The sequence below is a fragment of the Schistocerca gregaria genome, chromosome 1 (assembly GCF_023897955.1).
Source record: "Schistocerca gregaria isolate iqSchGreg1 chromosome 1, iqSchGreg1.2, whole genome shotgun sequence".
NCBI lineage: Eukaryota > Metazoa > Arthropoda > Insecta > Orthoptera > Acrididae > Schistocerca > Schistocerca gregaria.
In genome coordinates, this window is record NC_064920.1 from 192,388,852 (window position 1) to 192,414,433 (window position 25,582).

A 25,582-nucleotide genomic window follows, 5' to 3' on the forward strand; every position below is an offset into this window, starting at 1 on the left:
AGGTACAGCAAAGTAAGTGTCATGACACCAGCGTAAAGTGAGGAGGAGAGCAATTTATAGACCGGTCTCGGTTGAACTGTGATCTGGACTGTTGTCGCTTGGTACAAATGTCAGAGGACAGGCCGCGTCTGCCATCAGCTGGCGTCGGGCCCGACTGCGGCGTGGCCCAGCGTCCCAACGCAGGTGGCTGGCGCGGCTCGGCCCGTCCCGCGAAGGCCGCCTCCTCGCGCGGCGCATTACATGCAAATGAATGCGACGCTCGCCATTAATAAAGACAATCAGCCGCGCGGCGCCTATTCTTTTATCGGGCCGGGCACGCCTGCGCTTTAATTGAAAATTCCCTTGATTTTCTCTCCGGCTGATGCAGGGGATGGAGGAGCAGGGAGGAAAACAGAAATCGTTATCGAACCGGCCGCCTGACGAACGGTGGGGTGCGCCCCAGACGAGACGCGGCCGGGTGCTTCCAGCCTGATAGGCGGGGAGTCGCGTCGTCGTGGCCTTGATTCCGGCCGCGGGACTGCAGCTTCAGGTCTACCGCTCCAGCCTACAGGTCCCATACATACAGGCTCTCCACACGTCACCGACGTGAAGTAGTTAGTTAGTTTCATATTCCGTGGATCATTTTCACGATTAATCGTAATAATGTGGTACAAGTCATTTTACATTCACATTACACATGCATTCGTGATAATGATGAATATCAAGAGCTCGGATGGAAACCCAGTTCTGAACAAAGAAGAGAAAGTAGAAAGGTGGAAGGAGTATGTAGAGGGTCTATACAGGGGCGATGTTCTTGAGGACAATATTATGGAAATGGAAGAGGAGGTAGATGAGGATGAAATGGGAGATACGATACTGCGTGAAGAGTTTGACAGAGCACTGAAAGACCTAAGCCGAAACAAGGCCCTCGGAGTAGACAACATTCCATTAGAACTACTGATAGCCTTGGGAGAGCCAGCCCTGACAAAACTCTACCGTCTGGTGAGAAAGATGTATGAGACAGACGAAATACCCTCAGACTTTAATAAATCTAATCCCAAAGAAAGCAGGTGTTGACAGATGTGAAAATTACCAAACTATCAGTTTAATAAGCCACGACTGCAAAATACTAACACGAATTCTTTATAGACGAATGAAAAAACTTGTAGAAGATCAGATTCCGTAGAAATGTTGGAACAGGTGAGGCAGTATTGACTCTACGACTTATCTTAGAAAATTGATTAAGGAAAGGCAAACCTGCGTTTCTAGCATTTGTACACTTAGAGAAAACTTTTGACAATGTTGACTGCTCTTTCAAATTCTGAAGGTGGCAGGGTGAAAAATCAGGGAGCGAAAGCCTATTTACAATTTGTACAGAAAGCAGGTGGCAGTTATAAGAGCCGAGGGGCATGAAAGGGAACCAGTGGTTGGGAAGGGAGTGAGACAGGTTTGTAGCCTGTCCCCGATGTTATTCAATCTGTATATTGAGCAAGCAGTAAGGGAAACAAAAGAAAAATTTCGAGTAGGTTTTAAAATCCACGGAGAAGAAATAAAAACTTTGTGGTTTGCCGATGACGTTGTAATTCTGCCAGAGACAGCAAAGGTCTTGGAAGAGCAGTTGAACGGAATGGACAGTGTCTTGAAATGAGGATATAAGATGAACATCAACAAAAGCAAAACGAGGATAACGGAATGTAGTCGAACTAAATCGCGTGATGCTGAGGGTATTAGATTAGGAAATGATACGCTTGAAGTAGTAAATGAGTTTTGCTGTTTGGGGAACAAAATAACTAATGTTGGTCGAAATAGAGAGGATATAAAATGTAGACTGGCGACAGCAAGGAAAGCTTTTCTGGAGAAGAGAAATTTGTTTACATAGATTTAAGTGTCAGGAAGTCGTTTCTGAACGTATTTGTATGGAGTGTAGCCATGTATGGAAGTGAAACATGGACGATAAATAGTTTGGACAAGAAGAGAATAGAAGCTTTCGAAATTTGGTGCTACAGAAGAATGCTGAAGATGAGATGGGTAGATCACATAACTAATGAGGAGGTATTGAATAGAATTAGGGAGAAGAGAAATTTGTGGCACACTTTGACTAGAAGACGGGATCGGTTGGCAGGACGTGTTCTGAGGCATCGAGGGATCACCAATTTAGTATTGAAGGGCAGCGTGGAGGGTAAAAGTCGTAGAGGGAGACAAAGATATGAATACACTAAGTAGATTCAGAAGGATGTAGGTTGCAGTAGGTACTGGGAGCTGAAGAAGCTTGCACAGGATAGAGTAGCATGGAGAGCTGCATCAAACCAGTCTCTGGGCTGAAGAACACAATGACCATCTAAAAGTTTTCTAGGTGCTGTTGTCAGTTAATAATTGTAACCCATCACCTTTTAAAACATTACAAAATTAGAACTTCTTTTACAGAATAGAAGGAGTGCTCAAAGAGATACTTTACCAGTTTGGTTTCAAATTTAACTTTGTTGTCTGCAAGGCATTTTACATACTTGGATGAGTGTTCAAAAATTTTGGTGGCAGCATTATACTTCTCTTTTTGTACTGAAGACAGCTCTAGTGTTGAGTAATGAACATCATTTTCTCGTCTAATGTTGTAACTACTTAAGTCAATTGTCATTTTGAACTGCAGTGGCATATCTACAACAGATATAATTAGGGAATAAAAATATTGTGAGCAGTAGTCAAAATGACAAATTGCTTAAATAAATATCTACAAGACGATCATGCACGTTTTTGAGCAATGAACACTTTCTTTCCTAAAGAACAATTACCCCAGCATATTATTCCATTTGACTTTGTTGAATGAAAATATGCAAAATATTCCAACTTCCTGATTCGTCTCTCTCCAAGATTTGCAATGATTCTAGGTTAAAAAGTTTCTGAACTAAGTTGTTTTAGGAGTTTCCCAGTTTTAACTCTCATTAGTATAAACATCTAAAATTTTGGCTATTTCATCCTCAGCATGCGTTACACTTATTATTGGTGTAGTACCTCCAGATGTACAGAACTGAATGTGTTGTATCTTTTTAAAATTGAGACTCCCACCATTCGCAGAAAATAACTCCATCACAATTTTCAGAACATTATTTACCATCTGTTCTATTACTGTGTACATGTTTCGGTTGATGACGATTCTAGTGCCATCCGCCGAAAACACTACTTCTACTTGTTGTATGTTAGGCAACACGTCGTTTACAATACACGAGAAACAATAGCGGACCTAGCAGTGAGCCTTATAAAACCCCAGTCAGTAGACACTCCCCTGCTTACACTGGTTGAATTCTTAAGTCTCTAATTTTCAGACTTCTTTTAGTTAGATATGACGTTACTAATTGGTTTGCTGTAGCATCCGTTCCACAGTGCCCCAGTTTGTCCAGGAGAATATTGTGATTGACACAGTCAAATGACTTAGATGGGTCACAGAAAATAGCACTCGGACCTGTTTTGTTACTTAGTGCAAGTTAAATTTTGTGAGTGAATGTGTAAATTCCATTCTCAATAGAGCAAATCTTTTGAAATCGAAACAGTGATTTACTGGGGCAATTGCTGCTATTCAGGCTGAAAATTATTTTGCAATACATGAACTTAACTAAAATTTTGGGACCTTATGTCAGTGGTGAAAGGGGTCTGTAAATTTCTTCTTTCACCACACTTTTTTGAGTCATAAGTCTTCTCTATGGTTTGATACACACCGCCACCAACAACTGTCCTGAGCCAAGTTCTTCATCTCAGATTAGCTCTTGCAACCCGCGTACTCAGTTATTCACGGGCTGTATCCCAATCTCTGCCTGGTCTAGCTCTAATTTTACCGTCTACCGCTCCCTCTAGTGCCACGGAAGTTATTCCCTGATGCCTTAAGAGATGTTCTATCATCCTGTCTCTTCTTCTTTTCGCTATTTGCCATATATTACTTTGCTAACTGATTCTGGGGAGAAACTTTTCATTCCTTACCTTAGAGTCATTTAGCAATGGCATATTTCAGTCTCTTTGTGTTTCGGTCATCTCATTTTTGATGTTAATGGATTCAGGGGAATTTTCACATACCGAACTAAAATAGTCATTAAGAATTATATACCTCAAAAGAGATATAATTTTTCCTAGACCACTACTAGGCTCTAATGGCTTTGATGCTGTGGTACTTCTAACCTGCGTGTCGAACCGGAGCTCCGCTGACAACATTCCGGAGATATTTCACAGATGTTTTCTAAGTGTTCCGGTGTGTGGGAGTCATGGTCTCCGGTGGGTCGTTACAGAGTAATAGCATTTCGTTTGCTTTATGCCACAGTAATCTTTGTATTCCACGGAAAATATTTGCAAGCCAGTGCAAATGCCGACAGTATGCTCACCGTGTCTCTTATGGAAACAAAGTTGTTCCATCCACTTAGGGTAATTGCAGTTGGCGGTAGTAACGCCCACCATCAAGCTAGCGTTCAGATCCGCTCTGTTCTTTTTCTTGTTTGTTTTTCATGGTGCATGAAATGCACATCAACAGTGACACAAAGCAGTATAGATAAATGTATTGATCAGGAGTCGGTCGATATGCACCTCGTGTGTGGTTTCACTGAATTCGATGGAAGGGGTGCAGAGAGAAACTATGCTGAGGTGCTTCTGCAGCGAAGGCAACCATGTCACAGCACTTTTCCACCTATACAGACGAAAGTAGCGGCTTTACTCTGTCTTTTGAGTTATAGCTTTGGGTGTCTGTATATTGCAGGCGTTTTCACTGTTGTGAAGGTTATTTTCACCGAAGCAAAAGTTACTGGGGTAACAAACTTAATAAACCGTAGTTGTATTATTCCTCTGTAACTAGTCATAAGTGTTTGCTATATGTATGGGTAGCATCTTTCACTATCAACCAAACCTTACCGGCTGCCAAATGCCTTGCTAACGACGATGCAGAAGCGGACAGAGTTTCAGGGAAAACTCTTGCCCTTGTGGTAAGTCACATTTCCTAAATGACGAAATAATCGTCAATAATCTACGTCATGAGGCTGCAGAAGGCAGTGGAAACCACTGCGTTAAAGACACACAGGACATGTGACCTGTGATTGGAAAAGAGTCATTATGGTCTATTCAGTGGCAAAAAATTCTTGTTTGTCCTCCATTCGGATCTATGGTACGGAGCTACCAACACAGGGGTGACGATCAGAAGAAGATAGAAACAGCGATGTTATAAGTCTGAATGTGGTAGGAAGCCTAGAAAAATAGAAACAGAAACGCCAAGGAACAGTCTAGATATAAGGCGGAAATGGGTAGAAGATAAGGACTTTCGCCAGACGAATATAGCAGAAAGTGGTGTAACGGATACAATGATTCGTCATGAATAGGTAGGTAAGACGGACGCTGAGTTACCGTGAACACTTTGTTTCAGTATTATTCTCATCGGAATCGAAGTAAAATTACAGTATTATTCTCAGCAGAATCGGCGTAAACTAACGGCAGCAACAACAGTTCAGGCTTAAAAGAAGACGTTTCAAGCAATTATGAAGAGATATGGTAAATATATGAGGATTTCAACGTATTATTCACTATGTAAAGAGAGATATGTAACATGAGTGATACATATCGCTTCAGAACCATTTTTCAATTCACCTGAATTTCTTTCATTATTATAGCAGGCAGTGCAAGATGTAGGATGGTGGCTGGAATGTCCTCACACAAGTAAGCTGATTCTGGGATATCCCGTGTTTACTGTGGTGTCGCAGCACGAAAGCTAGCCTCAGATTCGGGGACATTTTGGAGCGGTTTCCATGGGCTGCTTGGCGTATTCTAAATTTGTGGTTTCCGAGATTTAGTGCACTGTGTGCAACCGCAGCGGTGCCTTGGCTCTCAAGCTCCCACTTGAGATGCAGCAAGTATCTATTCATCAAAGATGTTAACAAGTATCCCACTGTTGGGGCCCCGTGAAACGAGAGAAATTTATCTCATCGGAATGGCTGCTTGGTCAGTCCTGTGTATTGTCTCGACTTCTAGACACCATGTGTGCTACGCCAATAGTAAGAGACCATTCAAATCAGCACCCATCTAATAAACTGCTTATGGATATATGTGTACAATGCCAGGAAAACTTTTGCAGCGTCACCCTGCGTTTTCATGCGTCGAGGCACGACATTGCTTGTCACATTGGCTGGAAGCTTGCCGGTGCCCCTCCCACTGAGCTTCGCTTGAGAGCAGAGAACTTTGTATGCTGTTCACTCACTTCCTGGTATTCTTATCATTCCTGGTGGTCGTACCTTGTTGCCACTGCTGTTTGAAGACATTAGTGTCACTTTTTGCTATAGCATGAGCTGTTAGTTTCATATTTCGGAGTACAGACTCTAAGAAGGCCGAAAACTAATTGATTCTTTGTGCATGTTGAAGCAAATTCATTGGGTTGTCTCTCCAGTCAAATTGAATATACAAATTTTGTGAATAAGTAACTTTGATTTTCTTCGTCTTTAAGCCTCCCAGAAGAGTAGATGTAAAACGAAGTGCAATACTGAAATACTGAGGAATAATGAGGCGTGTCTAAAGTTTTCTAAGACCGTAGATACTACATAATGAATACGATAGTAAGCAGTTCAGTTGAGAAGGCATGGACATCTTTACATCCCGGGCTACCGGGTTCGATTCCCAGCGGGGTCAGGGATTTCCTCTGCCTCGTGATGACTGGGTGTTGTGTAATGTCCTTAGGTTAGTTTTGTTTAAGTAGTTCTAAGTTCTAGGGGACTGATGACCATAGATATTAAGTTCCATAGTGCTCAGAGCCATTTACATCTTTAAAAAATGCAATTGCAGAAAACAGACAGGTGAACATAAGTGTAAGGAAGGTAACTACAAAGAAATCTTGGAAAACAGAAGAAATACTCCAATTGATCGACGAAAGAAGGAGGAACGAAAACGTTCAGGAAAAAACGGGAATGTAGCCGTGTGCCACTTCGGAACGAAGTAATTGGGAACTGCAGGAAAACCAAGGAAACACTACTGCAGGAAAAATGAGAAGAAATGGAAAAAGTAATGGTGAAGTGAAGTATTGATTCAGCTTATAAAAGATTCAAAACAACCTTCAGTGAAATTACAATCAACGAATTTAACGTTAGAGGCGCGAGAGGAATTCCACGGTTAAATGCATAGGGGCGTACAGAACTAAAATGAAGGCCTCTATAAAGAGGAGAACTGTCTGAAGGTGATAGAAGAACAATGGGAGCCGATGTGGATGACATAGAAAATTAAACTTTAGAGTTAGAGTTTAGCAGAGCTGCAGAAGCATAATGATTAAATAAGTTGAAGGGCGTAGATGTTATTCCTTCGAGTTTTGTAAATTTATTGGGTAATGTGGCAACTAAACGTCTGATTTATCACAACTCCTGTTGGTGTACTAAACAGTTGCTAAGGAGCACCTCTACGAAACATTAGGGTCAACCCAGAAAAAAGGTAAAAAAGAAAGAGATTCTCCGCTGAATGGTCGAAGAGAGGAATATGTGGAAAACACTGACAAGACGCAGTCAAACGAGATAGGACCCTAGTTAAAACTTCAAGGCATAACGTCTGTGGTACCTGAGAGATGTGTAGAGAGTTCCTTATAAGAAAGTATATCATCATACTGAAAACTCACGACTTTTTAAGAAGAAACGATTGAAATTCTTTATCAGAGTTGCTGATCACATGATGAGCAAAATATCTTTTCATCTCAATGGAAGTTGAGAACTTATTTTTTGCTGAAATTGTAAATCCTTGACAAATTTTGGCATTAAACAGAATAGATCTGCTTCCAGAGAGGTTGTCGAGAATCATCAGACAAACCGAGAACTGAAACTACAGTTCCTGGACGAAAGGACACGATGAAAAACTTCCACGGGAAGATGAAGTAGTTTTGAGTTTTGGAGAAAGGAGGAAACAAATTTATCAACAAAATGAGTTCAGTCTCACACTGCACTTGAACGTAACGAAGGGAAAAAAGAGCATTAAATTATAGTTCCATTTGTAACAACTATCGCATTCAGACTTAAGATATTACCTCTCAAATTACGAGAGAATATTTTTCATATTTTTCTGATTTTATAGCTATTATTAGCAATGTAAAATCAACGTATTACACACCAACATTATTATACACTAAAGAGCCAAAGAAACCGATACACCTGCCTAATATCGTGTAGGGCCCCCACGAGCATGCAGAAGTGCCGCTAAAAGAGGTGGCATGGATTCCACTAATATCTGAAGTAGTGCTGGAGAGTATGTAAACCAAGAATCCTACAGGGCTGACCATAAATCCGTAAGAGTACCAGGGGGTGGAGACCTCTTCTGAACAGCACGCTGCAGAGCATACCAGATACGCCCAACAACGTTCATGTCTGGGGAGTTTGGTGGCCAGCGGTGTTCCTGGAGCCACTCTGTAGCAATTCTAGACGTGTGGGATGTCGCATTGTCCTGCTGGAACTGCCCAAGTCCGTCGGAATGCACAATGGTTATGAAAGAATGCAGATGACTAGACAGGATGCTTACGTCAGAGTCGTATCTGCACACGCCCCACATCATTACATAGCCTCCACCAGCTTGAACAGTGCCCTGTTGACATGCAGGTCCAAGGCTTCATGAGGTTGTCTCCATACCCGTACACGTCCACCCGCTCGATAAATTTGAAACGAGACTCGTCCGACCAGGCAACATGTTTGCAGCGTCAACAGTTTAATGTGGGTGTTGACGGGCACAGGCGAGGCCTACAGCTTTCTGTCATGCAGTCATCAAAGCTCATACCGATGATGTTTCGTTGAATGGTTCGCACGCTGGCACTTTGAAACTTTTTGCTGACCCAGCATTGACATCTGCAGCAATCTGCTGAAGGGTTGCACTTCTGTCACCTTGAACGATTCTCTTCAGTCGACGTTGGTCCCGTTCTTGAAGCGATTTCCGGCCCCATCGATGACGGAGATTTGATGTTTTACAGGATCCCTGATGCTCACGATACACTCGTGAAATGTTCATATGGGAAAATCGCCACTTCATCGCTACCTCGGAGATGCTATGTCCCATCGCTCGTGCGCCGACTGTAAATCGTGTTCAAACTCACTTAAATCTTGATAGGCTGCCATTGTAGCAGCAGTGAGCGCTCCAACAGCTGCGCCAGACATTTATTGTCTTATATAGGCGTTGCCGACCGTAGCGCCGTATTCATCCTGTATATATATCTCTGTATTTCAATATGCATGCCTATACTAGTTTCTTCGGGGCTTCAGTGTAAGTAGTAAATTATTACATACTCAGTGTGCCGAAATATTTGATGATAGCGTTACAGCGGGCGTAAAGAATAAAATTTAAAAAATGAAATAAAAATGTTACTTTCTAATGTCGTTCGCTTTTGTTACCACGTATGAAAAAGTACTTTCAAGTGTACAGTCCTCTAAACATAGCCCCGAAATAACTTTCACGTGTTGAAAGAAAAAGTCAGAAATAGATCCGTGTACAACGCTATATGAAATACGTAGGAATAGTTCGGCGTTGGCAGTACGCTCTTTGAAGCAACAACCTGAGTCAGAAGGTAACTTGTGAGGGAAGTATGCCGCTGTTAGAGAACTTTCCATTCTCCTCCTACAGCTACTTTTGTACTCGTCTCTCAGTCCCTAGATGATGTAGAGTAAGTGATCCACGTAACAATGACATCTGTAGCGCTCGTTACCAATAACAGCATGCCTAGGAAATATACAAGAATGTTAGCTGCGCGAGCAAAGAGACTCTCATTCTCTGTCACTGAGCTGCTCGCGCTTGTACTAGGGGCGGGGGGGATGCAACACACTTCAGTAGAACAGACACGTGAGCTGCTGAATTCATGCGGAATAACGCGGGCTACAGCCCATACAAGTGAATATCTCGACGACGGCAGCCGCCGAGAAATTAGGTTTTGTACAACGCTTGTAGGCGAAGTAGACAGTGCATAAGGAGCACCTCTCTGAAACATTAGAGAAGTCTTCCGAAGTGAGAGTGATTTCAGGAGTGCCGTAGGGGAGTGTCATAGGACCGTTGCTATTCACAATATACATAAATGACCCGGTGGATGACATCGGAAGTTCACTGAGGCTTTTTGCAGATGGTGCTGTGGTGTATCGAGAGGTTGCAACAATGGAAAATTGTACTGAAATACAGGAGGATCTGCAGCGAATTGACGCATGGTGCACGGAATGGCAATTGAATCTCAATGTAGACAAGTGTAATGTGATGCGAATACATAGAAAGATAGGTCCCTTATCATTTAGCTACAAAACAGCAGGTCAGCAACTGGAAGCAATTAATTCCATAAATTATCTGGGAGTACGCATTAGGAGTGATTTAAAATGGAATGATCATATAAAGTTGATCGTCGGTAAAGCAGATGCCAGACTGAGATTCATTGGAAGAATCCTAAGGAAATGCAATCCGACAACAAAGGAAGTAGGTTACAGTACGCTTGTTCGCCCATTGCTTGAATACTGCTCAGCAGTGTGGGATCCGTACCAGATAGGGTTGATAGAAGAGATAGAGAAGATCCAACGGAGAGCAGCGCGCTTCGTTACAGGATCATTTAGTAATCGCGAAAGCGTTACAGAGATGACAGATAAACTCCAGTGGAAGACTCTGCAGGAGAGACGCTCAGTAGCTCGGTACGGGCTTTTGTTAAAGTTTCGAGAACATACCTTCACCGAAGAGTCAAGCAGTATATTGCTCCCTCCCACGTATATCTCGCGAAGAGACCATGAGGATAAAATCAGAGAGATTAGAGCCCACACAGAAACATACCGACAATCCTTCTTTCCACGTACAATACGAGACTGGAATAGAAGGGAGAACCGATAGAGTTACTCAGGGTACCCTCCGCCACACACCGTCAGGTGGCTTGCGGAGTATGGATGTAGATGTAGATGCAGATTAGGTTCAAACCTGAAACTGCCCGCACTCGTCGGACGTGCTTGCCTTTCCTAGTGACCATTCGTCATTCGTGGATTGTGTGGAAGATGTCGCGGTAGGGTAACATGTGCTACGCAAACTCCTCGTGTCAAAATTGTGATCTAGAATGCAGGCGACATAATAATATAAACGCTGCAGGAACAGTTTGTGCATTTGTTAGAAACTACCTTCAAGTGATATTTCATTTATGTTCGGTGCACCTGTGAGAACACCTGGTTAAATGGATGTACTTTGTCTGTTTCATTGGATATAGGAAAGCAAAAGAATCGATGTTCAATTAATGAATGCCTGCACTGGAACTGTATCGGATGACCTCATTTCAGGGCGATCTAGGACACCGTATTAGCTCTAAAGTCAATCAAACTTGGAATCTTATATTAAACCGAAAAACCAGTACAAGTTTCAGTATTAAAAAAAAAGAAAACTTATCTGTGCCTCCTTTAGAGCCTGCGAGGTCTCGGTTACAGCAAGGTGATGTTCGCCGGACACATCTTGATTAAGAGGATAAAGCCCATTATCATAAAATTGCTTCTACGTACATTAGTTTCATACCAGTGTCCGAGTAGAAAAATAAATAGCATTTCATTGGTTTTCACTCTTCCTGTCACTTAGAAGTGTACTGAGGAAAATGGTTATACTTCGGTTCACTGTATGTCATTGTGACAGAAATCAATAGCTTAAACGTAATATTTGACTGCGTTATATGAATTAAGCTGATGCTCCATTACAGTCTATCTTCACCTCAACGAAAGTGTCGCCTGTAGCTCCACCAGTTCCTGTGTTCAGATAATCTTGAGATTTATACTTCAAGCCAAGCTGTCACTCAACACCGTATCGTTTTGCTTTCTAGTTCCTAAAGTCTAAACAACGTTGGTGATTTCTGCACTTTAAGCACAAGCAAATTATGAAAAATACGAGACCAGCGCGAGCGGTGATGCTTCTCGAGATAGTGATCAAGTCTCTTGCCGACACTGCATGTTGTAGACTATTGGTTGTGTAACTCCGTAAATGGTCAGCTGTGTTTGTGGCTTTGTGCAATACATATGATTACCAGACCTCACGATCGGCTCGTGCTTTTCAGAACCGATATCCCCTAAACGGGACATTTAATTTGTTCTACTAGTGAAATCGAAACGGTCCTAATTATAACACTGATAATGCAAAACACAAACTGTTTCTAGAATGCCTTATGTTGCAGCATAAGCCGGCTGGTGTGGCGCTTTAGTCTGGCACCACGTGACCACTACGATCGCAGGTTCTAATCCTGCCTCGGGCATGGTTGTGTGTGATGTCCTTAGGTTAGGTAGGTTTAAGTAGTTCTAAGTTCTAGGGGACTGATGACCTCAGATGTTAAGTCCCATAGCGCTCAGAGCCATTTTTTTGTTGCAGCATCATGTTTACAATTATGTGTTCTGACAAGTTGTCCGCTCTTATAAGATCATGAAACTTCGAGCGAATGTTGTACGTATAGATTCACTTGCGGTGCGTCATTTAGCCCCATCGATATCCAAATGTTTCCCTTTTATTGCTCCTTTTTTAATCTGAATTTGACTGCTAGTTAGTGAGTGTATGGAAGTAGTGGTCTGTCAAGAGCCTGTCTCTTCCAAGAAACATTCCGACCTAGTCTTTAAGTGCTGCCTCAACTCTGAGAGCAGTTTACACAGGTTTTCGGGAAAGAAACTGAACTCTGGGGCAGGATACACTACCCACTTTCAGCGCAATGAGTCAGTGGCCTGCGGAAGGCAATTATGAACGTTACCACTGTTGTTTCTATGCTGTCGCGAATCTAAAATGGATGGATGGTACCAAGAGGTAGGTTACGCCTTTCTAGTAGCTTAGAGAAGGCTACTCATGTAGACATCCTCGTCCGAAGAAATAATTATCAACGTTATTGTCCTGTGGCATACAAAACAGGTTTCGTATTAATTATGGGCATTAATACAAAGTGTATTGGTCAAGAAATATCGTAGCTTACCTTAATAAAAAATGTTTATTTGAATGTTGTGAACTAAACCTGGACTGATTTCCTACCTTTAACTTTGTGTGTTTGTGTAATCCTGGACAATACCAGTCATGTAATTACCAAAATGCGGTCTGATAAAATGAGTCACCAAGCTATCTGAAAATGTATAACTGTATAGTTGTGTTGCAATTAAGAGCAATCAAATTAATTAGAAAACTTAGAGATGTAAACTAAAGAAACTGTCCTGTCAAATTCTGATCTACACTGCAGTGATAGGGGACCAGTGTGTGACGTCAGAATGCGTGACTCAAAATTTCAACACACACGGTAACAGAATGAAAATACTACACTAAATTATCAAACGAATTTCGAAGGAATAAATAACCCAAAAGGTTTGTGTGAAGATGCGCTGTAATTTTACGAACGCAGACGGACTAAACAAATTTCCAAACACTAGGTGACACACAGGCCAATGTAATACTGCTCCGTGAGAATAAAACTGTCTGCGTAAGAAATGAGAGCTGAACACACTTTATCTAATTTGAAGCTGATAACAATTTTGAAATGCAAAGCCAATTGTAAATGGTCTTGCTATGTTCTGCTTGTGACGTAACTGGCCATAACAAATTTTTATATGGCTTGCCTATGACAACAGAAACTCAATACTGCTCGAAGTGATGAACATACGAGGGTTGGAACTTTAATAGTGGCAACTATTTATTTACAGCTCGTCCAAAATAGATACGTGTTTCAAAGTTTTACTGACCTTCGAAGTAATCACCAGCACTGTGTGTAACCCGTTGCCAGCGATGTGGAAGTTGTAGAATACTCTTAGCAGTGCCAGCTGTGTTGACAGTTCGAGAGGCGCGGTCTATTCAAATGGTTCAAATGGCTCTAAGCACTATGGGACTTAACATCTGAGGTCATCAATCCCATAGGCTTAGAACTACTTAAACCAAACTAACCTAAGGACATCACATACAGCCATGACCGACGCAGGATTTTAACCTTCGACCGTAGCAGCAGCGCGGCTCCGGACTGAAACGCCTTGAGCCGGTCGGTCACAGCGGCCGGCCGCGGTCTATTTCCTGACGAATTTGTAGCAATTCTGAAGCGAATTCCGTGAAGTGCTTCCTTTGGTTTATAAATCGAGCTGAACTCACGGGGGCTTAAGTCAGGGGAGTGCAATAGGTGATATAGCACTTAGGAGCCCCATCAGGCAAACAAATCAATAACAGCTTGCACGGTACGTGTTTGAGCATTGTCCTGTAAAATGATGGTCAGGTCCTGCAGAAAGTGTCTTCACTTTTCTCTCTATGCTGTTCATTTTTGGAACACAACGTACGACCAGTTTAGAGACAGAAGTGATGACACTCTCTCCGGGACCTGACCATCATTTTTCAGGACAATGCTCAAGCACGTACAGTACAAGCTGTTACTGATTCGTTTGACTGATGGGGGTGCTAAGTACCATACCAGGTACTACACTTCACTGACATAAGGCCTTGTGAGTTCAAATAGATTTCTAAACTGAAGGAAACACTTCACAGCATTCGCTTCAGAACTGCTACAAATTCGTCGGGAAATAGACCACGCCTTCCAAACTGTTAACACAACTGGCACTGTTAAGAGTATCCTACGACTTACACATCGCTGGCAACGGGCTATACACAATGCTGGTGACTACCTTGAAGGTCAGTAAAACTTTGAAACACGTATCTATTTTGTACGAGCTGTAAATAAGTAGTTGCCACTATTAAAGTTCCAACCCTCGTTAAAAAGGTAGCACGTCAGAAAGCTAGCTTAAGGAAAGAAAGCATTTCGTAGTAGAATGCAAGTAAGTGCTACTATGCTGAGCAGATGATGCTTCGATCAGTGGGTTCCGCAAAGAGCAATGCGACGACACAAACAATCAGTTATAAGCATGCGCGGTGTGTGAGCTTTCGGACATGTTCGAAAGAACAGGCAGACACCATGCGGAATCCGCAACTGTGATACATATTACGTAAAGGTCTAGGAGGGAGAAAGGAAGGGAAAGGGAAGAAGTTATTGATGTCAGCTACATCAAGAATTTATATGGATTCACCGGTAACGAGTTAAAATGGGTGCCGGACAGAGCTCGGTCCCGGGGTCTCTTGCTTAGGAGGCATTTGCGTTCACCACTGCCCCATGCCGATATAGCGTTTATCTCCATTATGCCGTCCATCTCAGCACGCATTTCGGCCGACTCACATTCCTACCTATCCGCAGTCCCCATCCACATCCATACTCGTTAGTTTCAGATTCCCACAGCAGGTAGAATGTAATTGTGCATCCACACTGAAGGTCGTGGATTTGTGCTCCATCGAGGCGAATCAATTATACGAATGCGTCGTGTCTGTTCTTTCGGACGTGGATATCTTGTTCTTGAAGTCTTTGAAGTCAGACAATAGGATGCTAATACATTAATACAACCCATTGTTTTCCTTCATCATCTGTCAGCAATATAAGGAACTCCTTACAAAGCAAATTCCCGTACAGTCTCACATCTTAAGAGTTCGCGCAGAGGCTGCGTGTAGCGAGGTCATCCTGTTTGTTCCTCGCGTTCAATCGTGAGATTCCTGTGCGCGGCGAGTGCCTTTTCCGGTTGCGAAGCAATAAACAAGTGCGGCTTTGGGGGAGCGCCAAGTGGCGGCGAAGCGACAGTTAACTGCCGGCAGGTTCTTATTATGAAAGTTGTCAGCTGCGCCGGCCTCCTCATATCGGGCGCGCACGGCGGAATGCGCGCGCCGCGGCGCCCGTTTGATGTATTGAAGTGCACCGCGGTGGGCGCGCGCTGCGCCTCTTTGAGGCGCTTATCTGGAGGTATTTCATTTGCCGGCCCGGCCGGCTACTGCTGGGCGTTGTGAGCGGAGCCGAGGCGAGGCGAGGCGAGGCTGCAGAGGCGCAGGCACGGCGGAAGGCGCGCAGCCCCCCGCTAAGACAAAGGCGACGCACAATGGGCTGCTGGCGCGCCGGGCGGCGATAGCGGCGCAGCGCCGGGGCGGAGCCAGCGCGGGCCGAAAAACCGTGGCTGCCGCGTCTTCACCAGCAAGTGGCCCCTCAAGGCTCTGAAGTGTGCGAAATAAACTCAGCACCCGGTACTTCACTGACATCTTTTGTTGTCCGACACGGAAGTGTCGTTGACCATGTGTACGGAAGGCAGACACAAGAATTAAACTATATTGTGAAAATATCAAGCTCCGACCATGTTGTTAGCCGTTCTATAGACATTCGCCCTTCTGTGTGACTACTGTGACCTAGGACGCAGCGCCCAGACGGCGGGAGAACGGACGCTGTACCTGGACAGCGCGCGGGGCGCGGACCGCACCGACTCATACGAAGCGCCTGAGGGAGGAGCAGTTGGGGGATTGTCCTACATATACCTGGTGCCGGCCCACCGCCGGTCAGTTCATCAGAGCACCTGATGATGGCAACGTGGTCGATTGCCGAAATATTGTGTCCTATTCACACTCATACCAGATTTATTTCGAGCAAGCTTTTGTCAACAGAAGAATTCTACACATATATTAAAAATTCTACAGCACTGTTGCAGTGGATTTCAGTCTGCGTTACGACTGCAGACATGTGGCTTTTTTTTAAATTTTAAAGTAAGATAGTTTTTTTCGAAATGATAATTAATTTTCGAAATGATTATTAAATTTTTATGACTATCATTGTACATCTGCGACCCTTGCATTGTTATAATTACATACGGTCAACCTGACCGGTTATTACTTCGAACGAGCACATATTGTTGCTACCTACGTAGTTGGTTCATTCTCTAGAACAGTCAAGTATTTCATCCATTTACCTGATTGACGAGTCGCAACCAGAGTTAGTAACATCGTCCAAATTTATACGTTTAATAGTGCGTAGAGATACGAAATGAAACGAGCACATAGGCTCATTTGTGGATCAATATGAATATAAAGCTCTAAACAACGTTTCCTAAAAAGTAATAAATTTGTAAAAGAAACTGCGCAAAATATCAAGGAGACTACGAAAAGAAATTACTTACAAAATTTTTTAACATTACGTGTTGAGAAATACATCGTAAACAGTTAAGGCTTCATTGGATAACACCAAATAGGGATCTTTGAAAAATGTTACCTAAGTAACTTTTAATAAATATGGGTTTGGTTGTCTAGTAGTAAAGAGTACGACTGGCAGTCGAGAGGTGGCGGGATCGAAGCCTAGGCGGACCACTGAAATTTTCAGTTTTCGTTCAATCTAACCCTTCACCTCCTAACCATGTGAGGAGTCGCCAGGAACGATTTGTGTTCATTTCCCCAGGTGGATTACACTGAACAACAAGTTTGAGGTGAAAGTGTGTAAATTGAATGATTGAGTTAGCTATGTTTATTTCAGTATAAAATGATAAAAAATCATGTTCATAAATATTTAGCTTCACTTTAAAAAAAAAGTAATCTACATTCTTGTATAAATAACTCACTAACTAAATATGCATTCATATTCCAAGATCCAGCATAAGAAATTTTAACTGAATAATTACTCGAGTTATGTTATGTGTAATGCATTGATAAATTTCCGTGCCATTCTGGAAGTAGGAAAGTCAAATATTAAGAGAAAATGAAGATAATATTACATGAATGAAAATATTTTGTAAGTCTACTTTGTACCGGAACTATACAAAGCACAAAAGAAAATATATATATTAACTGGCCACAAATGTATATAAAGGATTACAAATATTATATGTCCATATGTACAGTATATAGAATTACATATTTTGTTCATAGATAAATTCAGAAAATGACTATTTTCGCTTGACTTGACTTTTATACACATACTGGGAACATCCCTTATGACAGTCCAGCAGTAATCTGCTAAAATAGTAAGGATCCACTTTACGGCGTACCTCTTCTCAAATGCGGCAGAATCTTGGTGGAATCTCTCCCCATGTTCATCACTTACTCCACCAAAATCTTTGAGGAAGAAGTCAAGATGACTATGTAAGAAATGCATTTTCAGTGCCATGTTGCCACCAAGTTTTTCATAAGATGACAACATGTTATTGACAATCTCCTTGTAATTTGTTGCTCGTTTGTTCCCTAAGAACTGTAAACAGACTGTCTTAAAACATTCCCATGTATGCTTCTCATCACCTTGTATGATGCTAGAATCTCAGCCTTAGGTTTAGGGAGCTCCAAATCTCTAATGAGATCCCTTAACTCATTTTGAGACAGTTTTTGTGGATCATCAGTTGATGATATATTTGGAATAAACTCTGGATTTGTGATGCACATGGTTCAGGACATTCAGAATCCCCACCAGAAGTAATCTCGTACTCTGTCGGTGGTTCAGGTATTGGCAATCCTTCCTCATGTAGAACTAGATGTATGGCAGATGGAACGTTAGGGTAGATCACTGTCCACTTCTTCTTAGATATTCCTTTCTTGATAGAAGGAACTATACAACATGGTTAGTTGGCTCACGCCAGATCATGGGCAGTGGACGTCCTTTCCCATGCATCAAATTCATGAAGTTGCTGACACAAGTGTTGCAGATCGCATGTGGTGTTCAGGCTTTCGCACGATCGTCTATTTCGAAACCCATGTAGATTCCTACAGAGTAGATTTCTAGTCTCCAGAAAAGTCATTATACTCGAACATAACACGTGTTCCAAAATTCTTCAACTGATCGACCTTAGAGATATTTGTCTATAGTTCTGCACATCTGTTCGACGTCCCTTCTTGAAAACGGGGATGACCTGTGCCCTTTTCCAATATTTGGAAGCGCTACGCTCTTCTAGAGACCTACGGTACTCCGCTGCAAGAAGGGGGGCAAGTTCCTTCGCGAGCTCTGTGTAAAATGGAACTGGAATCCCATTAGGTCCAGCGGCCTTTGCTCTTTTATAGCAGAGATTTTCCTTGTCCAAGGACGTCATAATTCTTGAGCATATAACGTGTTCCATAATTGTAAAACAGATTGACGTGGACGATATGGGTCTATAATTTTGTGCATCTGTCCTACGGCGCTTCTTATGGACGTGAATAACCTGCGCTTTCTTCCAGTTGTTATGTGCCCTTCGTTGCTCAAGCGATCTGTAATAAATTACTCAAGAAGGGGAGCAATTTCACAAAATTTCTGTAGAACCTTAGAGACATCTGATCTGGTGCTGACGCCTTTCGACTCCTAAGCAATTGTAGTTGTTCTTCTATTCCGCGATCGGTTATTTCAGTATCTGCCATATCGGAGTTCTTTGACTTGTGAAAGGAGGGACTGTCCTACGATCTTTCGTGGTGAAACGATCTCGGAAGACCGAATTCACTATTTAGTCCTTCCCTCTGTTATATTCTGTTTATGTGCCAGTACTGTCACTGAGTGAATGAATAAATGGTTTTAACCCACGTACTGATTTTACATACGATCGAAGGTTTTACTCAAGTCGGGTGACAAAGTTTTACGTTCAAAGCATTGCCACGCATCGCATACTATTCATCAAACCGCGCAACTTCAAGAGCTGAGCGATCGATTAATGCGATCTTCGATCTGGCCATATGCGTGCTATCTCCAGACGGACTGGACGACTTGAAAATGGATCGCTGCGATGCATCGCTTGTGTGTGAGATCCTTTAGATCAGTGGTGGTCAGCCAGGTCTCTGCTTTCCACTAGTGGGCGTTCCAGCTTTCGTCTTGAGCGTTATGGATTTAAAGACATTTTCATTATGTTTTCATAAAATTTTGCCGTAAAGTATTTGGTAAGTGATTAATATTGTATGCTTTAACTTGCTGGAGTTCTGCTTTATAAATTTTACAACGTAAAGTTACTTCCACATGTTAGAAATAACTTTTATTTTTGAGTTGGTGCGCGGTTGCAAAATTTTGCTATTAACAAAAATACATAAGTGGGCGGAGGGCAAAAAAAGGTTGACTACGTCTGCTTTAGATCGTTTCTTTAGAGAGTTTCTTGCAGCTTCAAAGTGGTCGAAGTGTTCCATTTTCAAGAATTAGGTCTCGTTGTACTAACGGTCACAGGGAACCTCGATAACACTGACTACGAAGGCTAAACCGAAGCGCGGTTTCAAATTTGTAGAACAGCGTTGTTCTTCCATCAATTGCTCAGTATCAGTGGGAAAAATTACGAGTTTTCAACATGATTCTCATTATTATACTAGAAACGTTTCCACCAATATACAAAGTTACAATTTCTCTCAGTACACACAGGAAAACGTGAAATATTAATTTGAGGTATGCGTTACGAGAACGTCTTGGTCGAAGACTTCTAGCAAGACGGGGAACCGAAGACGAAGTAGTGTACTTAATGAACGACGGACAGCGGGATAGTTTTTGTCGAAAGTAAGAAGGTAAGAAAACTTGTGAGCAAGTGAGTCTGTGTTCAAGTGACACAATGTGAAGAGACGTCGAAGTAGGAGTATATGAACAAGTAATCATATCTTGATGCTCATGATATTAAATTTTGATAATAAAAAGCGAATATGGTGTAACAACAAAATTTGTTTAAAAGATGACAACCGAAAACTATGCTGTTTTGCGAGACAGTTTCTGTTCGCCGAGGTTCCAGGGTAGGTCGGTAGATTTTTGCTCGCGTATCATGTCGTTTTTGGAAACCCAGAATCTACTCTGTAGGAATCAACATGGATTCCGGAAACAGCTATCGTTTGAGACCTAACTCGCTTAATTTGTTCATGAGACCCATAAAATATTAGATACAGATTCCCAGGTAGATGCTATTTTCCTTGACTTCCGGAAGGCGTTCGATACAGTTCCGCACTGTCACCTGATAAGCAAAGTATGAATCTACGAAATATCAGACCAGCTGTGTGGCTGGATTGAAGAGTTTTTAGCAAACAGTACACAGCATGTTGTTATCAGTGGAGAAACGTCTACAAACGTTAAAGTAACCTCTGGCGTGCAACAGGGGAGTGTTATGGGACTGTTGGTTTTCAAAATATACATCAATGACCTAGTAGATAGTGTCGGAAGTTCCATGCGGCTTTTCGCGGATGATGCTGTAATATACAGAGAAGTTGCAGCATTAGAAAATTGCAGCGAAATGCAGGAAGATCTGCAGCAGATAGGCACTTGGTGCAGGAAATGCCAACTGACCCTTAACATATACAAACGTGATGTATTGTGAATACATAGAAAGAAGGATCCTTTAATGTATCATTATTTGATAGAGGAACAAACACTGGTAGCAGTTGCTTCTGTAAAATATGTTCCCAGAGTATGCGTATGGAGCGATTTGAAGTGGAATGATCATACAAAGTTAATTGTTGGTAAGGCGGGTGCCAGGTTGAGATTCATTTAGAGAGTGCATAGAAAATGTAGTCCATCAACAAAGGAGGTGGCTTACAAAACACTCGTTCGACCTATACTTGAGTATTGCCCATCAGTGTGCGATCCGTATCAGATCGGGTTGACGGAGGAGATAGAGAAGATCCAAAGAAGAGCGGCGCGTTTCGTCACAGGGTTATTTGGTAACCGTGATAGCGTTACGGAGACGTTTAGCAAACTCAAGTGGCAGACTCTGCAAGTGAGGCGCTCTGCATTCCGGTGTAGCTTGCTCGCCAGGTTTCGAGAGGTGTCGAATATATTGCTTCCCCCTACTTATACCTCCCGCGGAGACCACGAATGTAAAATAAGAGAGATTCGAGCGCGCAGGGAGGCTTTCAGACAGTCGCTCTTCCCGCGAACTATACGCGACTGGAACAGAAAAGGGAGGTAATGAGAGTGGCACGTAAAGTGCCCTCCGCCACACACCGTTGGGTGGCTTGCGGACTATAAATGTAGATGTAGATGTAGATAGCACACTGCAGTAGTGCATAGTCTTCGAAAGCTTAATCTAAAGTTATGTATCCTAAAAAGATTTCAGCAATCGAAACTATTAGTTTGTCTCACAGATCCCTGGTGAGAATAATGAAATACTTAGTGAAGATTGAAATCTACGCTTAGAGAGAGTTTTAGCAAATTTATTGTCTTTTCTTTCGATTTGTGCAGGTGGTAAGACGTTTGTGATACTACCTGATGTGTAATTTTTATTAGACGTACTAACAATGAATGTGAAAAATTGGCAGTTTTTAAGTCTGGCAAATTCAAACAAGCTAGAATTATTTAAAAAAATATGGTAGCTGTTAAAGAAGTAATAGACTGGTCGAAATTAAACCGTCCGACCTCTGATTGTAAACTCACTTTCTCATGTAACCCGGTTCATAGACACCACGATTCGTACCAGAAATATGTATGTTTTAGCTGCATTCAAAATTACCTTGAATGTGAGACCTGTAACTGGCGTTTTTATGTTTTCTGTAGCCCACTTGGTATACTGTTCTGGATATGAAATGATTTCCGTTAGAGACGCACTTGCCGTTCATCGCTTACTAAAATAGGCTACGCGGGACCGCGAAGGAGCACATCGTGAGCAAGATTTGTCGGCAGGATAGGGAGCAGCGGCACGCAGATAATGCGATCGGCGGGAAGTGATGCCGTGACGGACGGCAAGTGGGTGAGTGGGAGTCGGCACGGCATAAATTGGGGCCCCCGCGCCTGCCCGCCCCCGCCCCCGCCCCCGCCCTCAGCCGTTACCGGAAGCGGCGCTCCACCTGCGGCGGCAGAGTTACGGCGCCCGCGCTGCCTGCTTAGCGGGGCCTGCCCGCTGTGGCGCCTCTCGATCGCATCGGCGTCCGTCAGGCGCCGCGACGCCGGGGGGCCGTCCTGGACGCCGTTGTCGGCTGTTTGCCGTACAGTCGCGGACGCTGCCGCAGCCCGCGGGGACCGCCGAGTGCACGAGGCTTCACAGAGCTGCCTGAACGCGGGGAGCCAGGCCGGCCGCCCGTACCTTCCTCTCACCGAATAAACTCGTCATTTAGACTGGCGAAAATGTCGCTCACTTAAATACTTCTTACGAAGAGTATTTTAACGTCGTTGCTTGTCCATTTATGTTTTACGTTGGCTATGACGCATTACGTTGTATATAGTCAAGTAATCATAATTTGACTAAATGGAAGAATATATCAGTACGAAGGTGGTAGAAGTAATAACAGCTTAGCTAGCAAGAGTAGAAAGAATGATAACGTGATGATGATTGAGCTGATTCCCATGTGTGGTCCAGTTGCTTATTTATCCTGATGGAATATTAGATACGTAAAGGAATTTAATCTGTCTGAATTTACGAGTCTTTAAAAATGTGAATTCAGCAGAAAGTGGCATAACATTCGTAGTTTACGATTATTTTTAGATCTCGCATCAGTCCTGCTTCCACCCATATTCCTAATGCGGTTATGTGTGCAGATCCTTACTGTATTTTTACCCAGGTAGTAAGTCATATATGTAATAAGCATGGTTCGTATTTCTCTAGTCATTCCAGTATTGTGCTCCCCTCTCCGACTCCCATTACTATGATCGCTTTACTTCCACAGCGTGTTTCTATTACAGGCAGAACCAAGTGTGGATGGAATTTCTCCAAGATCACACAGTTGTGTGTAATCCATTCTGCCGATACCCTTAGCCTTAGAAGTTAAACGTCATATGGTCTTGCAACAGTCGGCCTAGCGACTCTGAAAACTGTCGTTTCGACACTGATATCGACTGATTTTACACTTTTTCCCTTTACAATTCCACCCTACCTCTAAGGATGCCGGAGATTTTTCATACGAACAGTGTCTGTTTCTGAGCCTTATTAGTCTTACACGTGGCATGTTTGACTGAAATCGGTCATCTACTATAGAGTGCATATTACGTGCACTGCTCTGCCACCCTCATCCCCTCAAATATTAATGCTTATGTCATCCTAGAAACACACTATTATTTTTCGAGGTAGTCGCATATGTAATCGTAAGAATGGTTGCACTTTTTCCACATGTTCCAGAGGCATGGTAATACGTCAAAACCTGCGCACCCTCACAAATAGGAATGCTAGGGGTACCTCACGGCAGTTGTCTTCTGGTAGTAAGTCACCTGAGTACCAAGTTTTCTGGAAACTGCATGAGGCATACCGGACTTACGCTGGAAAACACACACACACTATTTGGTATTCAAATTAACGGTAACGTATTACTTATTTTAATTATTTAAGATTTACTATTGATGTGGCTTAATCAAGGTAAGTAATAACACATATGAAACACCTTTTTAAAAGGAAAACGTTAACTAGAGAGATAAATTAACTATGTACAGAGGATATATTGAGGATATAGTATTTCAAACGTCCCAGAATGAAATTAATGGCCGGCCAGCGTATTCGAGCTGTTCTAGGTGCTACAGCCTGGAACCGCGCGACCGCTACGGTCGCAGGTTCGAATCCCGCCTCGGACATTGATGTGTGTGATATCCTTAGGTTAGTTTGGTTTAAGTAGTTGTAAGTTCTAGGCGACTGATGATCTCAGATATTAATTTCCACAGTTCTCAGAGCCATATGAACCATTTTGCATTGTAAAATGTTAATTACATCCGGAGATATTGTAACCTAAAGTTGACGCTTGAGTACCACTCCTCCGCTGTTCGATCGTGTGTATCGTAGGGATCCAGAGGCAACGGTGATGGACCCTAGGTACAGAAGAGACTGGAACAGCACATTCCGTCCACATGCTAACACCTTTTTATTGGTCTTTTCCACTGACGCACGTGTACATTACCACGAGGGGTGAGGTACACGTACACACGTGGTTTCCGTTTTCAGTGACGGAGTGGAATAGAGTGTGTTCCGACATGTCAGGCCAATAGATGTTCAATGTGGTGGCCATCATTTGCTGCACACAATTGTAATCTCTGGCGTAATGAATGTCGTACACGCCGCAGTACATCTGGTGTAATGCCGTCGCAGGCCGACACAATACGTTGTTCCGTATCCTCTGGGGTTGTAGGCACATCACGGTACACATTCTCCTTTAACGTACCCCACAGAAAGAAGTCCAGAGGTGTAAGATCAGGAGAACGGGCTGGCCACGTCCTACGAAACGCCCGTCGAACATCCTGTCAAGGGTCAGCCTAGTGTTAATTGCGGAATGTGCAGGTGCACCATCATGCTGATACCTCATACGTCGACGCGTTTCCAGTGGGACATTTTCGAGCAACGTTGGCATATCATTCTGTAGAAACTCGATGTATGTTGCAGCTGTTTGGGCCCCTGCAACGAAGTGAGGACCAATGAAGTGGTGCCAATGTTTCCGCACCATACATTTACAGTCCACGGTCGCTGTCTCTCTGCCTGTCTGAGCCAGCGAGGATTGTCCACAGACCAGTAATGCATGTTCCGTAGATTCACTGCCTCATGGTTTGTGAAACCTGCTTCATCGGTAAACAGGTAGAACTGCAACGCATTCTCTGTTAATGCCCATTGACAGAATTGCACTCGATGACTAAAGTCATCACCATGTAATTGCTGACGTAGCGACACATGAAACGGGTGAAAGCGGTGATTATGCAGTATGCGCATGACACTACTTTGACTCAGTCCACCGGCTCTCGCAGCTGAACGTCGGAGGTTTCAAGCGTCAACTTTAGGTTACAATATCCCCGGAAATAATTAACATTTTACAACGCAACAAGCGGCACGGATTACGTATTTGTTTATATGTTCAGAAGTGCTAACAAAACTAACGTGGTTCCATTTAAAAAACGTAGGTTTGTGTTAAAAAACATACTTCCGTGCATTTTTGTATGGTTTGTATTAAACAGTTACACTAGCCCCTCTCCTCACGTTCG

The 25,582-nt window shown here is 42.9% G+C and overlaps 1 protein-coding gene across 1 annotated transcript in view; it reads left to right on the top strand.

The window, feature by feature from the left end:
* Window positions 1-22,736, top strand: part of LOC126337070 (uncharacterized) — a 108,505-nt gene extending 85,769 nt beyond the window's left edge. The window contains exons 5-7 of the mRNA XM_050001438.1: window positions 15,574-15,718; window positions 16,157-16,298; window positions 22,319-22,736. Of these exons, the coding sequence (XP_049857395.1) occupies window positions 15,574-15,718; window positions 16,157-16,298; window positions 22,319-22,736 (705 nt within the window). The remainder of the gene's footprint in view (window positions 1-15,573; window positions 15,719-16,156; window positions 16,299-22,318) is intronic.
* Window positions 22,737-25,582: the final 2,846 nt, after the last annotated feature.